The following is an 18,310-nucleotide window of genomic DNA, read 5'->3' on the forward strand; positions in this document are numbered from 1 at the left end:
TTATTTTAAAGGTGACCAATGCCCACCTTTAGCTCACCTACTTTTAGTAAAAACACTGCTGTTTATGATAGCCTCTGACCATCAAATTCCTCATCATTTGCCTTCAGGTGGGAACTGGACAGCTCACACGACCTTGCCCATCTGAGCCCCTAAAAGGAAAGTGGGCCAGGCCCCAAACAGTTATTTTAAAGCACATACAGGTGACTCATCTGAGTGCATTGAACTGGACTACAATTGGCCAGAGCCCCCTTGAAGGAAGGGAGGCCTGCCACCAGCTTCAATTAGGTGTTATTTTCCTTCTGGGACCTTCAGTAGCATCGGAAGGAGTAGACTTTCATGAGACTTATCTGGAGGGCTGAGTGTCCCACACCTGGACCTGTATTGACTGCCCAGGTAGTGGGGATTGAACACGAGGTAAGTGCAGAATCCATTACACCTCAGTGGAGTGCTGTGGGAGAGCAAGCTCAAAACACTAGTCCTGAAACAGTCTGGATGACCACATCAGGTAGTTTATCCCTATGAGTGTTCCACTTCAGATGTGCATGCATGCCTGTGCTCCTTCAATTGGAGATTTTCAGTAGCAGTGTCCACTGGTCTGCATCTGCACCCTACAGATCCTTGTGCTCCAATCTTAGGGCACATAGGGAAAGGGGGACGTGCCACTGCTCCAGTGCCTTCGCAACTGCCGGTAGCCTGAGATGGAATCTTAGCTTTGCCAGTCCAGCATTATTCTTACCCTATTTTAGTTTAGTTAGTTCAAATTTGTTATCCTTATCTTGTTTCTTGTACATGCTTTGTATTTTGGGGGGTGTCAAGGTTCCTTCCCCACTCAACTCCAGGGTAAAGATGTGGGGACCTGCATGAAAGACCCCCTAAGCTTATTCTTACTAGCTTAGATTAAAAACTTCCACAAGGTACAAACTTTGCCTTGTCCTTGAACTGTATGCTGCCACCACCAAGCATCTTACACAAAGTCCAGGGAAAGAGCCCACTGAGACGTCTTCCCCCAAAATATCCCCCCAAGACCTACACTCCCTTTCCTGTGGAACACTTGATAAGAATCCTCACCAATTTGTACAGGTGAACCCAGAGGCAAACCCTTGGATCTTAAGAACAATGAAAAATCAATCAGGTTCTTAAAAGAAGAATTTTAATTAAAGAAAAGGTAAAAGAATCACCTCTGTAAAATCAGGATGGTAAATACCTTACAAGGTAATCAGATTCAAAACATAGAGAATCCCTCTAGGCAAAACCTTAAATTACAAAAAGACGCAAAAACAGGAATATGCATTCCATCCAGCACAGCTTATGTTACCAGCCATTAAACAAAAGGAAGTCTAATGCATTTCTAGCTAGATTACTTACTAACTAACAGTTGTAAGACTGCATTCCTGATCTGTTCCCGGCAAGAGCATCTACATAGGCAGATGAACCCTTTCCCCCCCCCTCCAGATTTGAAAGTATCTGGTCTCCTCATTGGTCATTTTGGTCAGGTGCCAGCGAGGTTATCTTAGCTTCTTAACCCTTTACAGGTGAAAGGGTTTTTCCTCTGGCCAGGAGGGATTTTATAGCACTGTATACAGAAAGGTAGTTGCCCTTCCCTTTGTAGGGACGTCTTTCCTTCGTCTTACAGGGGGACCTCTTTCCTTCCCCTTTTTTGTCACAGTCAGGGCTTCCCTGTCCACCTCAGTACCCTTTCTTGGAGTTCTAGTTAAACTGCAACCAGTCACTGAACACCTGCCTTGCTGGTACCAGGCAGATTTCTGCCGAGGTTATGCCCAAACCCCCAGGGTTTAAACATTGCCAGACCTGCAACAGGTCTTTTCCCCTCAGTAATGGACATTCCATCTGCTTCCATTGCCTCAGGGAGGCCCATATTCTATCTAAGTGTAAATTCTGCACTGGCTTTAAGAGCAGATCTAGAAAGCAGAGAGAAGACAAAATCAAGTTATTTCTCTCATTTCTCAAGACCTGCTACTGATTCAGAGCCTGACACATGCACCCTCCCACACCGTACATCACCCTTTCAGTCCAAAAAAGAGAAGGCACAAATCCCTTGTTAAGGAGTTGAAGAGGAAAGGAAGATGTCCCAAAGACACAATATATATACTAACTATGGCCCTGAGGATATATGGGCCGCAGCTGTGTGCTGATTGGGCTGCAAGCAGTCTGCAGGCTGTGGGTTGAGAACCACTGCCTCAAACCATAGCGTGGGTCTGCCTGCACTGTTAGGCCGCATGGCAGCCTCTATGTTCATTACACCCCACACCAGACTGCATTCAAGGTGCCCCAACCCTGGCTCAGGATGGTCTGCACACCCAGCAAACACAGCTTGACAAAGAGGGTATCTATTCTGCAGAAGGTTCTTGACTCCACCAATTGCTGGAAGGAGCCTCACAAGGTCTGTGTGGGGACCCCATTCATGCACCCCCCTTAAGAGGAGCATTACCACAGATACCGCATTGCTAAACTGGGGAGTTCAGTTCCAGGTCCTTGCAGCTGAAGGCAGGTGCACTCCCTGATAGTCCACAGGAAGAATTATTTATATGGAATTATCCACATAATATAAATGTAAGTATGTAAAATGAATTTACTTTTGTACTTAATTATATTGATATGTAAAATATTTTTATTCTAGCAAGAATAGAGAAAAAGTTAGCAAGTCTTTTTTCATTTACTTTGTAGAAATTTTTATGTTAATTCATGTTTTTGAGGGTTTTTTGTTTTTATCTAGGCTAGTTATCAGAAGCAATACCACACTGGAATGCTTAACCAAGATGCTGCCCAAACATTAATAGGTGCAGCAGAAAGCTATGTTGATATTAGAGGGAAGTAAGTGCTTCATTTACTTTAATTTTTAAAATTGAAATTAGTTGAATATCCGACAGTATGGGCCAGATGTTCAAATATGGGTGTAACAGAGGAAATGTACATCCATTGCATTCACTAATCCCTAGACTTGTGTTTACAAATGAGCAGCCTGTAGATGCAGTTACCTGATGTGCAAGCAGTCATGTAACTTAATGGACTGGTATAGAATTTTATAGGCATATTCATTGCTTTGAAAACGTGCTCCTACTGTACATGTTCTACATATGAATAGTCTAAAAGGGGAAGTTTTGTTTTAAAAAACAGCGAATAATCTAATCAAAGTAGTTTAGTAATTTTTAAAACAATTTTTGGTGCAAATTAGTCATCGTGAAAATTGCCAGACATTATAGCCTTGTAACTGATATACTCTATTATTTACATAACAAATATAGCATGGGCAGCAGCATTGAAAGATGACTTAAACCATCCTTGACCCTCTTTTACAAGCACCACCTTTAGAAGTGAGACAGGAATTTCATCTCCATGCCACTTTTATCTGTCCATCATAGTATCATGTACCTGCATCTGTCACTAAAGTATCTGAATGCCTCTAATTAGAAAGATTGCTGATCTGGATTAGTTCAGTCTCCTCTGGAAGTTCATTTAACAGTCAGATCCCTGCAGTTGAAAATGCTCAGCACATGCTGCTCTTCCCGCCCCCCAGCCTGATGGAGAGAACTGGCTGGCTCCTGGACCTAGGCTGCAAAGTGGGTACCAGCACCATCTGGCGGGGGTGGGTCCTGTTTGCCCCCCCTTGCCCCACTATGTCCCCATTTCCCCAGCCCCTTGCCCCAGGGAAGGACTGCTCCACCCTTCTGTGCCCCAATTTCTCCACCTTGGTCTCACTCCACAGACTGGCCTCCCTCCTACCCCGCTTTGCCCCAATTTCCCCACCTCAGCCCCTCGCTATGGGGACTGACCCCTGCCATGCCCTGCTGTGCTGTGATTGGGCAGGCTCCGCATCAGCTCCTCACAGTCTGGCTCTGCAGGTGGCGGGTGAGTCCTGGGGGATGGAAGAGCAAGTGATGGGGTATAGGTGGAGAGTGAGCGACGGGTGGGGGGGACAGGTGGGGTAGAGGGTGGGGCCTCAGAGGAAGAGGCAGGGCAGGGGCGGGGCTCAGAAGGGGTGGGGCATGGGTGTTCAGTTTTCAGGGATTAGAAAGTTGGCAACCCTATTCCTGTGTGATTTTGGGCAAGTCACTTAGTCTTTCTCTGTCTCAATTCTTAATCTGTAAAATGGGGATAATGTTCCTTCCTTGCCTCACATGGTTATTGCGAGGATAAATATATTAGAAATGTTGAGGTCCACAGTTCCTATAATATTATAGGCCATATAAGTACCCAAGATAAATAATGTAACTGGGAACTGATTGATTAATGGGTCTGAATATTGAGATCAAGACCAAAGCTGCACATTGGATGTAGAAGTAGTCTGTGAAGGATCCAAATTATAAGGGGGGAATGTTCAAAGCAGTCCAACCTGTGGAGGAGGCAGCAGCTATGTTTTGCACAAGTGGCGGGAGACTTTGTATTTCTTTCATATGTGGATTCAGATACAGTGAATTACAATAATCTAGTCTGGAGTGGATGGTAGTGAATTACAAATGCTGTTGCTTATAACTAAGGCTACATTGTAGACATGGGTATTTTTAGTAAAAGTCAAAAATTCACGGCCTGGAACCTGTCCATGACTTGTACTATATATCTCTGACTAAATCTTGTGGTTCGCACAGGCTGGCCCCCACCACTAGTGCTGGGGGGGCGGGGGTTGGGAAGGCTGGCAGGCTCCCTACCTGGTTCCTTGTGGCTCCCTGGAAGTGGGGACATGTCCCTCCCTCAGCTCCTAGGTCTGCACACTGCCCCCACCCCAAGCACTGGGTCCACAGCTCCCATTGGCCGGGAACTGCGGCCAATGGCAGCTGTGAGGGCAGTACCCATGGATGGAGGCAACATGTGGAGCTAGGAGCTGAGGGAGGGAGGGACATGTCACCGCTTCTAGGGAGTCCCCCATCAAGGTAAGCGCTGCCCTAAGGCCCCTCCCACACCCAAATTCCTTCTGCTGGGAGTGGGACGGTGTCCCAAGACTGCCCCAGCAGCAGCCGGAGCTGCATGGATGTCCTGGAAAGTCATGTAATCCATGACAAACTTGCAGCTTTACTTATGACTGATATTACAGTAGTGCTGATGCTGTGCAAACACATAGTAAAAAATTAGTCCTTCTACTGAACAACTTACATTGTAAGTAAACAAAGAGCCTAAGTGCCACAGAAAATCAGTGGGGCATTCATATGAAGAAGTGGGTTTTTTACGCACAAAAGCTTATGGCCAAATAAATCTGTTAGTCTTTAAGGTCCCACCAGACGCCTCATTGTTTTTTGGGGGCATTCTTGAAAATTTTACTCTAACTGACTTTCCCAAGATAAGACAGAAAGTTTGTGAAAGGCCTGGAAACTGAACCTAGGTTTCCTGAGACCCTGTCCAGATGCCTTAGCCACAAGACCATTCTTCCACACAGTAATAGTCAGAGAAAAGTTCTTGGATACTGACGTCTGTGGATATCATACCAAGGTACTTATTAAAAACAGAATGTTTTATATTTTGCCCTTGAATGTACATACAACGTTTCCATTTACTTCAGTGGGAAGCACATGCAAATATAAATGCAGAATTTGGTCTGTATATAATTCCATGGATTTAAATAGAAGTATAAAATTGATTACAATACTTTGGTCTTAATACTATATTTATGAAAACTCTATTCAGTTGACCTTGTGGACCAGATCATTAGCTGGGGTAAATTGGTGTAGCTTCACTGATTTTGATGGAGCTACATAGAATCATAGAATCACAGAATATGAGAGTTGGAAGGGACCTCAGGAGGTCATCTAGTCCAACCCCCTGCTCAAAGCAGGACCAATCCCCAACTAAATCATCCCAGCCAGGGATTTGTCAAGCCTGATCTTAAAAACTTCTAAGGAAGGAGATTCCACCACCTTCCTAGGTAACGCATTCCAGTGTTTCACCACCCTCCTAGTGAAAAAGTTTTTCCTAATATCCAACCTAAACCTCCCCCACCGCAACTTGAGACCATTACTCCTCGTTCTGTCATCTGCTACCACTAAGAACAGTCTAGATCCATCCTTTTTGGAACCCCCTTTCAGGTAGTTGAAAGCAACTATCAAATCCCCCCTCATTCTTCTCTTCCGCAGACTAAACAATCCCAGTTCCCTCAGCCTCTCCTCATAAGTCATGTGTTCCAGTCCCCTAATCATTTTTGTTGCCCTCGGCTAGACGTTTTCCAATTTTTCCACATCCTTCTTGTAGTGTGGGGCCCAAAACTGGACACAGTACTCCAGATGAGGCCTCACCAACGTTGAATAGAGGGGAACGATCACGTCCCTCGATCTGCTGGCAATGACCCTACTTATACAGCCCAAAATGCCATTGGCCTTCTTGGCAACAACGGCACACTGTTGACTCATATCCAGCTTCTTGTCCACTGTAACCCCTAGCTCCTTTTCTGCAGAACTGCTGCCTAGCCATTCGGTCCCTAGTCTGTAGTGGTGCATGGGATTCTTCTGTCCTAAGTGCAGGACTCTGCACTTATCCTTGTTGAAGATCATCAGATTTCTTTTGGCCCAGTCCTCTAATTTGTCTAGCTCCCTCTGTATCCTATCCCTACCCTCCAGCATATCTACCTCTCCTCCCAGTTTAGTGTCATCTGCAAACTTGCTGAGGGTGCAATCCACACCATCCTCCAGATCATTAATGAAGATATTGAACAAAACCGGCCCAAGGACCGACCCTTGGGGCACTCCACTTGATACCAGCTGCCAACTAGACATGGAGCCATTGATCACTACCCTTTGAGCCCAACAATCTAGCCAGCTTTCTATCTACCTTATAGTCCATTCATCCAGCCCGTACTTCTTTAACTTGCTGGCAAGAATACTGTGGGAGACCGTGTCAAAAGCTTTGCTAAAGTCAAGGAACAACACTTCCACTGCTTTCCCCTCATCCACAGAGCCAGTTATCTCGTCATATCAGTTTACATCATTTGAGGATCTAGTCTGTGTATGTATTATAGCTTTATTTTCCAGTAGTATGCATTTGTGTGATGACATCTTTCTTTCTTAGATTTATGAACATTCATGAGGTAAAGACATATTGGGAAAGCAAAGGACTACTAGTTTCCTGTAAGAAATTGTTATCTGATTGGGTTTACAATGTGAAAGATGAAAAATCTAAGCCATCAAGGTAAGTACAGTATAATATAACCTAAATAAAGATTTAGGTGTAGTACATCAACTTAAGTGGGCTATCAGCATACAGCTATTACTTACACCTATTATTAAGGTTATTTTTCCATATTAATTGCTTTATCTTTTCTTCTCTAAGGGGCATTTTTACCAATCATAGATTCCCAAGCCAGAAGGGACCATTGTGGATATTGCAGTCTGACCTCCTATATTACACAGGCCATAGAACTTCTCCAAAATAACTCCTTTTGAACAAGAGCATATCTTTTTTTAAAAAATCCAATCTTGATTCTAAGATTTTTGGTGATGGAGAATCCACCATGACCCTTGGTGAATTTTTCCAGTTGTTAGCTAGCCTCACTGTTAAAAATTTATATTTTATTTCCAGTCTGAATTTGTCTACCACGGTCTTCCTGCCATTGGATCTTGTTAAACCTTTGTCTGCCAGATTGAAAAGTCTATTATAAAATTTTTGTTCCTCGTGTATGTATTTATAGACTGTGATCAATCATGGTTCCTTCAGAACTCATTACTGTGGTTATTAAAGATGAAAGAATGTATTTCTGGCTACTGTTGGTATCTTGATTACACAAGAAATTCACAGTTGCCAACTTTCATGCAGTAAATAAGCACCGTTACTTTCACAATAAGCCAAAAATCAAGCTAATCCCATTTCAAAACAAGGCCTAAACAAGCCAATCCCTAAGAACCCCAACACTCTATGTGACTAGAGTCCCCCTGGGACTGTGGTGGGCTTGCTGTGTACCCCTGACTCTGTCCCCTGCTTGCCCCTTGCCCCTGCTCCCCCGCGCCCCCACCCTTGCTTGCCGGGAGCCAATCAAAAAAAAGAAGCAACAAGCTGCAACAAGCTCCAAGCCAAAAACTAGCCAACAAGCAACTCACAAGCCAGTTAAGCCAAAACCAAGCCCAGTTTCTGCATTTTTTCCCCCACGGGTTTGGCATGGCTGAAGAAACTGTATTTTCTTCTTTGAGTGATTGCACATGTGCGTTCCACTCTTGGGGGGTATGTGTGTGTGTGCGCCTCATGTAGAGTTGTTAGAATTTTTTTCCCTCAGCAGGACCCACGTGGTGTGTGCTTCTTGGTATAAAAGGTAGGGCTGCCCTCAACTCCTTCAGTTCCTTCTTGCACCAACAATGGCTGCTGAAAACTGTCCTGTCTTGTTTCAGAGTAACAGCCGTGTTAGTCTGTATTCGCAAAAAGAAAAGGAGTACTTGTGGCACCTTAGAGACTAACCAATTTATTAGAGCATAAGCTTTCGTGAGCTACAGCTCACTTCATCAGATGCATATCGTGGAAACTGCAGCAGACTTTATATATACACAGAGAATATGAACCAATACCTCCTCCCACCCCACTGTCCTGCTGGTAATAGCTTATCTAAAGTGATCATCAGGTGGGCCATTTCCAGCACAAATCCAGGTTTTACGGTGAGAAAACTCACGAAAGCTTATGCTCTAATAAATTGGTTAGTCTCTAAGGTGCCACAAGTACTCCTTTTCTTTTTGTCCTGTCTTGGCAAGTTCTCTCAGCATGTTTTTTAGTTGTAAATAGTTCCCCATTGGTATAGTTTTAATGTTAGTCAGGTAGCAGGATAAGTTTTAGTTGAGTTAAAAGTGATTTTTTTTCATACCTGGCTTGTGGTTCCATTTTTCAGTACCAAGGAATGCCTCAGTCACCAGGCTTCAAGCTCTTTTTTTCATGTTCCAAACTGATGCCCATGACTGACCCACACTCTGTTTAAAGTGTCTGGATGAGTCTCACATTAGGGATCTGTGTCAAATTTTTAAGTACTTTAAGCCAAGGATCAAGAAAGACAGATAGGCCAGGCTGAAGTTTCTGTTGATGGAGGCTGCTCTGAGAATACCTTCAAAGCCTTCCCATTTGGAGAATGTGCCGAGTACTTCAGCTTCTGTGAGAAACATTCCTCTGATATTGGCCAAATCCGTGCACCGTTCACCCTTCCTGGTGCAGAGGAAGAAACATAGCTTCCAAGGATGTGACCAGGAGAGGAAGATTGCCGGTTTCTAAGTTTCCCAACCAGGGGGACAAAGGCTCAAGTAGAGTGCAGTCAAAATTGAAGCACGCCTCATCTCAGTCATCAGCTAATGCTTTATCGTGGACTCTGGCACCAGGGCAGGCACCATTCAGTCCAGGGTGTGACAAGGTACCTTCAACTTCTTCTTACCTTCTTCTCTTACTCATTGCTCAGAGACACTTACGGTTCTGTCCACACTGAAGGCTTTTTCGGCACTGAAGGACTTGAGTTTGTCTTACCTGGCAGTGCAGAAAGTTGCTCCTCCAATATCACCAGACCACACTGCATCGCCATCCTCAGTGCAGCACTGAGAATTGCATCAGTCTCCTGCATTTCAGAGCTCTCATCTAATGGTACTGTCAAAAGGAAAGCCAACAACAATGACCTATCTTCATATCAGCACCAGTCCCTGAGTCATTTTCGGAGTCAGAGGTTGGCTGGGCCCAGTACCAAGCACAAGGAAGTGGATCACGGAGATCCAGCTATCTGATTATCAGAGGAGGTTCAGCTCTTAACCTGCATTGGCCTCATCCTCCTCTTCCCCAGATGAAATAGTTCCCTTGGGAATCACCACACCCGTACCTAATGACTGCAGAGCTAACCAGGAGCTTTAAAAAAGAGTTGCCTTGGCCTTGGATATCCAGGTGGAGAAGGTTATAGAACTGTCCGATCATCTTATTGGTATTCTGGTGACAACTGACTCATCTCATATGGTCCTACCAATCAATGAGGTGATTTTAGAGCCCATCAAAACCTTGTGACAAACTCCCTTGCCATTTCCACCCACATCTAAGAGGGCTGATCATATATACTATGTTCTCTCCAAAGACTTGGAACATTTGTATTCCCACTCCCCTCTGGGGTTACTGGTTGTCTTGGCTGCCAACAACAGGGAATCCTAGGGGCAACAAGTGGCTACCCCTAAGTCAAAGGATTCCAAAAACTTGACCTGTTTGTAAGAAAAATTGATTAGGGTAGTATGATTATAACATCTGGGACTCCATATTGAAATTTCAGGACAAGCTGCCTGAGGACACTAAGCAAGAGTTTCTTTAACTGGTGGAGGAAGGGAAATTGGTCCAGCACTTTGCTCCAGGCCAGTTTAGATGCTGCTGACTCAGCTACTAGGATCATAGCCTCTGCCATCACTATGTGCAGGTGCTCTTCGCTGCAATATTTGGGGCTGCCCCAAGAAGTTCAGAGGACTATTCAAGGCTTGCCATTTGAAGGGTCTTCCCTCTTCTTGGTGCAGATGGCTTAAAGGACTTCTGGGTGACTCTAAAGTCATCATGCATATATACATTGGCCCCGACTAGGAAACACTTTCGTCCTCAGCAGTCTCACCAATACCCAACTCTTGTGCCTTGCCAGGACCTAACAAGGAAAAAGAGTAGGAGTTTTAGGCACAGGCCAACCTCTTCTTTTAATACAGCAGCTCCTGGTTCATCTAGGCATCCTGGGGACACTAAACAAACATTTTGATGAGTCAGTCAAAGACTCCATAGCAGTCTCTATAATCCAAGTCTCTTCATACCTTCTGTTTGCAAACTGTGTATCCCACTTCCTAAGTGTTTGGTCCCTAATTACTTCAGACTAATGGGCCTTAAGCACTGTGGAAGTGGAATACACCCTTCAATTTGTTTCTACCCCTTCTTTCCACCCTCCCTCCCTGTCCCTCTTCAAGAACCATTCTCCTGATTAGGTCCTCATCTGGGTGGGAGCCATAGAAGAGTTTCCACAGTGTCACAGGGGGATGGGGTTTTAGTCCCACTATTTCCTAATTCTGAAAGCAAAGGGAGGTCTCAGACCAATTTTAGACCTGCATCAACTCAACAGATATCTGAAAAAGATGAAATTTGACATGGTCACGCTGGCTTCCAGTATTCCCTTCCTGGATCCTGGAGACTGGCATGCCACTCTCATTTTAAAGGACACATACTTCTATGTGGCAATTTATCAGTGCCACAGGAAGTATGTCAGGCTTTTGGTAAGCCAATTTCATTACAAGTTCACTGTGCTGCCTTTTGGCATGTCTGCAACTCCTTGGACTTTTAAAAAATGTATAGCATTGGTGGCTGCATTTCTGAGGAAGTTAGGTGTGCAAATCTATTCCTTCCTGGACAACTGGCTTGAGAGAGACCAGCCCAGGGTTCAGGTACTGCCCAGTGTAACTCTTATCCAGGCAATCTTCAATGCGCTGGTGCTGTTAATTAACAGAAAGAAGTGTATCCTCTCCCCAGTTCAGAGAATAGAGTTTATTGGGGCAGGCCTGGACTCTACTCAAGCCAGAGCTTTCCTTCCAAATCAAGATTTCAGACAAATCCAGTCCATCATTTTGGATCTCAAGGCTCATCCAGTCACAACAGCATGGAATTGTATGAGGCTTCTGGGGCATATGACCTCTTGTACATATGTAGTCCAGCATTCCAGATCATGCCTCAGGAAACTAAAAGGTTGGCTGGGCTCCATATTCTTACCAAACTGTCAGCCTCTGATTGGTGGTGTTGGAGCCCTTTGTGACAGAGTCAGGCCAGATGGCTACAGGAGAGTGATAGAAGGCAGATATATTAGCCCCAGGTTAAGTAGGTCCCATTTCCCTGGGTAAGGTAACAGGGAAGGTTCCAGAACAATCAGGAACCTTCTGGAGACAATTAAGACTGACAGGCTGATTAGAACACCTGCAGCCAATCAAGAAGCTGCTAGAATCAATTAAGGCAGGCTAATCAGGGCACCTGGGTTTAAAAAGGAGCTCACTTCAGTTTGTGGTGTGTGTGTGAGGAGCTGGGAGCAAGAAGCACTAGGAGCTGAGAGTGAGAATGCATACTATTGGAGGACCGAGGAGTACAAGCATCACCAGACACCAGGAGGAAGGTCCTATGGTGAGGATAAAGAAGGTGTTGGGAGGAGGCCATGGGGAAGTTGCCCAGGGAGTTGTAGCTGTTGCACAGCTGTTCCAGGAGGCACTCTAAACAGCTGCATATCACAGGGCCCTGGACTGGAACCTGTAGTGGAGGGCAGGCCCGGTTTCCCCCCAAACCTCCCAACTCCTGGTCAGACACAGGAGGAGTTGACCTGGACTGTGGGTTCATGAAAATGGCCAAACTGAGGGCTGCTGTGAAGCTCCAAGGAGAGCAAATCCGCCAATAAGTACAAGACCCACCAAGGTAGAGGAGGAACTTTGTCACACCTTTCATATTTTAGGCTCTCTAGATTGGTGAGCAAACCCTGTCGACATATGCATAGGTATTCCCTTTGTCCATCCTCAGTCTTCACTGACATTAGTGATGGATGCATCTCCTCTGGGTTGGGTGGCTTATCTGCTTCTCTGCAGATGCAGGGTTTATGGTCTACAATGGGTTTGATTCTACACATAAAAGTGAGAGTGTTTAGAGCTATCTGACTGGCATGTCAGGCTTTCCTCTCCCATTTCAAGGGGGAAAAACGCTGCTTGTTCTCACAGACAATACAGTGGCAATATTGTATCTCAGCATCAGGGAGGGACCCCCTCTTCCCTGCACTGAGAAGAGGCAGTCCAACTCTTGGATTTTTGCATTGCCAATTTGATCAATTTCAAAGCCTCTTGTCTTCCAGGGAATGCAGAATGAGCTTGCAGATCATCTACACCAATCATCTGAGTCACCACAAGTGGTGTCTCCATCCAGGTATAACCAGGTTTATTTTCCAACTGTGGGAGACTCCCCAGGTGAACCTGCTTGTAATGAGAACCAGCAGGAAGTACCAGCAGTTTTGTTCCCTTCAGGGTCACAGTCCAAGTTCCCTCACAAACACTTGCTGTTGCCCTGGGTGGACAAGCTTCTGTACACTTTCCCAGTGATCACACTCCTTCACAGGTTTTCTGCTGAAAATCAAACTACATCATACTGAAGTACTGCTTGTAGCCCCAACTTGGCCTCAGCAGCACTGGTTATTCACTTTTCTGTCCCTTTCGATGTAAGCTCACTTCCATTGCATCCAGAACATAAGAATGGCCATACTGGGTCAGACCAATGGTTCATCTAGCCCAGTATCTTGTCTTCCGACAGTGGCCAGACCAGATGTTTCAGAGGAAATTAACATTGCAGGGAAATTATTGAGTGATCCATCTCCTGTCGTCCATTCCCAGCTTCTGGCATTCAGAGGTTTAGGGACACCCAGAGTGTAGGGGTTTCATCCCTGACCATCTTGGCTAGTAGCCATTGATGGACCTCTCCTCCATTAATTTTCTTGGCCTAATTTCTCAAGACCATGGCTGCCTACTCCACCCCATTTTTCAGGCGCTCCATTTAAAAACATGGATGCTCCATTGCTAGACCCTTGAGAAGGGTCTTATTCAAAAGTGGTTCAGAATGTGCTGTTATATAGTAGGAGGCCATCGACTAACTACTTACCTGGCTGCGTGGAAGTGATTCTCTGTCTGGTCCCAAAAATCTGGAGTTTCGCCAATCCATTCTTCAATCTAGCATATCTAGGACTATCTGTTATACCCAAAACAACATGGGTTGATGGTTAGTTTTATCAAACTCCACCTAGCAGTTATCTCAGCTTTCCACCCTCAGGTTGATAATTGCTCTGTATTTTCTAAGAAGATGTCAATAAGATTTTTGAAAGTCGTGGAACAGTTGTATCCTCAGGTATGAGATTCGTTTCCCCTGTGGAACTTGATCTTGGTATTGTCAAAGCTGATACGGTCTCCCTTTGAGCCTTTAGCTACCTGCTGCTTGTTACATCTTTCAGTGAAGGTAGCATGTTCAGTGGCCATTACTTCTTCCAGGAGGATAGGTGAGCTACATGTACTTATGTCTGGCCCTCCTTATACAATTTTCTTTAAAGACAAGGTTTACCTGTGCCCTCATCCAAAGTTTGTTTTGAAAGTGGTGACTAACTTCCATATCAACTAGGTGATTTACTTACCTTCATTCTTTCTGAAACCTCACTCAAATAAAGATGAATGGCTTCATACTCTGTATGTCAGAAGTGAGTTGGCATTCTACCTCGACAGGTTCAAGCAGTTCTGCTTGTCTTCATAGCTGTCACAGATAGGCTGAAGGGGATCCCAGTCACTTCTCAAAAGATTTTGCTATGGATAACCTCCTGTATTTGCTTGTGCTATGATATTGCAACTGTTACCCTGCCAAGCAGAGTGACAACACATTTGACAAGATTGCAAGCATCCTCTGCAGCCTTTCTGGCTCAAATGCTTATCCTGGACATTTTTAGAAACTGTTCCTCTCTCTTAGGGCATTAAGTGACATTTCTGAACCTATGTTACTGGCACCCAGATGTGCCAGTCTTATACATACATTTCATAATTAGGGCTCTGTGTCTTACTTGAGGCTATAGAATTTGCTGCGCAATCCACCTTATACCACACCTTTCTAGTGGATTGTGTTCTAGAATATAGGTTTTCATATATTGTTTCATATATAAATATAAAAAGATCGTTTCAAGCTCTTAAGGGTGTGGAGGTAATCCTGAAAATATGTGCCACGTGTAACAAATATACTGTTTTTTCCTGAACGTGCAGACATTCTGAAACAATAACTTTGAGAGGTGTAAACTGCCACATTGATACTAACTCTGAAACTAATGATTTCAGTGTTAATATTGTAAGCTATTTTTACAGTTATGTTGTCGACACCAATAAATCTGCATCAGAAAATGTTTGTACTAGGGCTGTCAAGCGATTAAAAATATTAATTGCAATTAATCATGCAATTAAAAATATTAATTGCACTGTTAAACAATAATAGAATACCATTTATATAAATATTTTTGGATGTTTTCTACATTTTCAATTACAACACCGAATACAAAGTGTATAGTGCTCATTTTATATTTATTTTTGATGACAAATATTTGCACTTTAAAAAATGAGAAATAATATTTTTCAGTTCACTTAATAAAAGTACTGTAGTGCAATTTCTTTACCATGAAATATTCTTACAAATATAGAATTATGTACAAAAAATAACTGCATTCAAAAATAAAACAATGGAAACCTGTAGAGCCTACAAGTCCAATCAGTCCTACTTCTTGTTCAGCCAATCGCTCAGACAAACAAGTTTGTTTATATTTACAGGAGATAATGCTCCCCGCTTCTTATTTACAATGTCACCTGACAGTGAGAATAGGTTTTCGCATGGCACTGTTGTAGTCAGTGTCGCGAGATATTTGCATGCCAGATGCACTAAAGATTCATATGTCCCTTCATGCTTCAACCACCATTCCAGGGGACATGCGTCCATGCTTATGATGGGTTCTGCTCAGTAACGATTCAAAGCAGTGCATGTTCATTCTCATCATCTGAGTCATCCTCTGTAGCCACCAGCACAAGGCTGATTTTGCTTTTTTGGTGGTTCAAGTTCTATAGTTTCTGCATCTGAGTATTGTCATTTTAAGATTTCTGAAAGCATGCTCCATACGTCATCCCTCTCAAATTTTGGAAGGCACTTCACATTCTTAAACCTTGGGGGGTCGAGTGCTGTAGCTATCTTTAGAAATCTCACATTGGTACCTTCTTTGCATTTTGTCAAATCTGCAGTGAAAGTATTCTTAAAAAGAACAACATGTGCTGGGTCATCACCGGAGACTGCTATAACATAAAATATATGGCAGAATGCAGGTAAAACAGAGCAGGAGACATACAATTCTCCTCCAAGGACTTGAGTCACGAATTTAGTTAACACATATTTTTAACGAGCGTCATCAGCATAGAAGCACGTCCTCTGGAATGGTGGCAAAAGCATGAAGGGGCTTATGAATGTTTAGCATATCTGGCACATATGCAGTGCAGGCTACAAAAGTGCCATACAAATCATAGAACTGGAAGGGACCTCAAGAGGTCATCTAGTCCAGTCTTCTGCACTCATGGCAGGACTAAGTATTATCTAGATCATTCCTGACTGGTGTTTGTCTAACCTGCTCTTAAAATCTCCAATGATGGAGACTCCATAACCTCCCTAAACAATTTATTCCAGTGCTTAACTACCCTGATAGTTAGGAATTTTTTCCTAATGTCCAACCTAAACCTCCATTGCTGCAATTTAAGCCCATTGCTTCTTGTCCTATCCTCGGAGGTTAAGAAAAACAATTTCTCTTCCTCCTCCTTGTAACAACCTTTTACATACTTGAAAACTGTTATCATGTCCTCTCTAAGTCTTTTTTTTTCCAGACTAAACAAACCCAATTTTTTCAATCTTCCCTCATAGATCATGTTTTCTAGACCTTTAATCATTTTTGTCGCTCCTCTCTGGACTCTCTCCAGTTTGTCCACATCCTTCCTATGGTGCCCGGAACTGGACACCATACTCCAGTTGAGGCCTAATCAGTGCGGAGTAGAGCAGAAGAATTACTTCTCTTGTCTTGCTTACAACACTCCTGATAATACATCCCAGAAGGATGTTCGGGCTTTTTTGCAACAGCTTTTTTGCAACTGTTGACTCATATTTAGCTTGTGGTCCACTATGTTGTGGAAAACGAGTCACACCATCTGTTTGGTTCAAACACTCTGAGGTCCTTTATTGAATACAAGCATGCAGGGAGGAGACAGAGATGGTCACACGCAGGTGCCACCCTAATCTCTCTCTCTGCCCTGCCCCTATAATACCAAACTGATAAAGGTCCAAATTCAAACCAAATTATACATTTCCTTACCACTCGAGCATTATTAATAAAGCCTTATAAAGAATTAATAGAAGGGCGTTTCATAATTAGCACAGTGCTCACGCACTGTGTTATTATCAAGATCTTATCAAGATCTGCGGTTTGCTGTGGCAGTGTTTTGACTAGGGACTTTTGCAGGGTGGAGGGTGCATATAATGGACAGCTAGGGACTTTTCCGGAGGCCCTTTGGTTCTTTTCTAGTTAGAGATTGACCTAGTCCATTATCTGGGTCAAGTGCCACAAGCTAGCATATGTAAATGCTTTAGCTTAAGCCAAGTCTTACAGGATACAGGCCTGTAGGCCTCTTGCGTTACAGCTCTTACATATGTTGCATGTAGTGCATAGATTTTGCCGTAGAATGGGATGAGGTCAGTTTCAACAGCAAGGTTAACAGCAATTTCCCCCACAACTATGACCCCCAGATCCCTTTCCTCAGTACTCCTTCCTGGGCAGACATTTCCCATTTTGTATGTCTGCAACTGATTGTGCCTTCCTTAATGGAGTACTTTGTATTTGTCCTTATTGAATTTCATCCTATTTACTTCAGACCATTTCTCCAGTTTGTCCAGATCATTTTGAATTATAATCCTATCCTTGAAATCACTTGCAACCCCTCCCAGCTTGGTATCATTTGCAAACCGTATAAGTGTGCTATCTATGCCATTATATAAATTATTGATGAAGGTATTGAACAGAACCAGACCCAGAACTGATCCCTGCAGGACTGCACTCGTTATGCCCTTCCAGCATGACTGCGAACCACTGATAACTAGTCTCTGGGAATGGTTTTCCAATCAGTTTTGCACCCACCTTATAGTAGCTCCATCTAGGTTGCATTTCCCTAGTTTGTTGAAAAGACAGGCATGTGAGACAGTATCAAAAGCTTTACTAAAGTCAAGATATGCCTGTTCTCACTTCCAGGCCACATTGTAAATTAGTGGGCAGCGTTATCTCCCGTTAATTTTAAAAAACTTGTTTGTTCTTAGTGATTGGCCGAACAAGAAGTAGGACTGAGTGGAACTGTAGACTCTAGGGTAGGCTCCCTCACTTCAAACTTGTTTTAAGAGAGATTGTTTTATTGCATTTTGGGGACAGATCTTCTACTTTGTAATGGCCTGGCAAGCCATCTCCACTGAGAAGTGGGTATTCAAGATTATGGAAAAGGGCAATGTCAGTCAGTTTATATCTATGCACCACCTTTAGTCTCTTTCCCCCATATTTTTTCAGATGCCTTTTTAACAACATATTTTAGAGGAAATTGTGATTTTAAATGAGTTTTGAAGGTAGGGCTTCCTCTCACAATATTTTCTCATCCTCAAACAGGAATGGGGCCTGTGGCATATCTGGGACCTCAAGAATTTAAACAAACACATGGAAAAAGAAAAGTTCTGTGTTGTGGCTTTAGCACACATTCCTTCCTTTACATCCCAGGATAGGAATGGTGCTCTCAATCTAAAGGAT

The 18,310-nt window shown here is 43.6% G+C and overlaps 1 protein-coding gene across 1 annotated transcript in view; it reads left to right on the forward strand.

Annotated features, from left to right (window-relative positions):
• Positions 1–18,310, forward strand: part of LOC311522788 (solute carrier family 9 member C1-like) — a gene marked incomplete at its 5' end in the record, with an annotated part of 307,404 nt that overhangs the window by 148,193 nt on the left and 140,901 nt on the right. Inside the window, 2 exons of the mRNA XM_084632258.1 lie at positions 2,735–2,832; positions 7,009–7,128. Coding sequence (XP_084488384.1) covers positions 2,735–2,832; positions 7,009–7,128 — 218 coding nt within the window. The remainder of the gene's footprint in view (positions 1–2,734; positions 2,833–7,008; positions 7,129–18,310) is intronic.

Source organism: Lepidochelys olivacea (assembly GCF_965140295.1).
Source record: "Lepidochelys olivacea isolate rLepOli2 genome assembly, chromosome: 6".
Classification (NCBI taxonomy): Eukaryota; Metazoa; Chordata; order Testudines; family Cheloniidae; genus Lepidochelys; species Lepidochelys olivacea.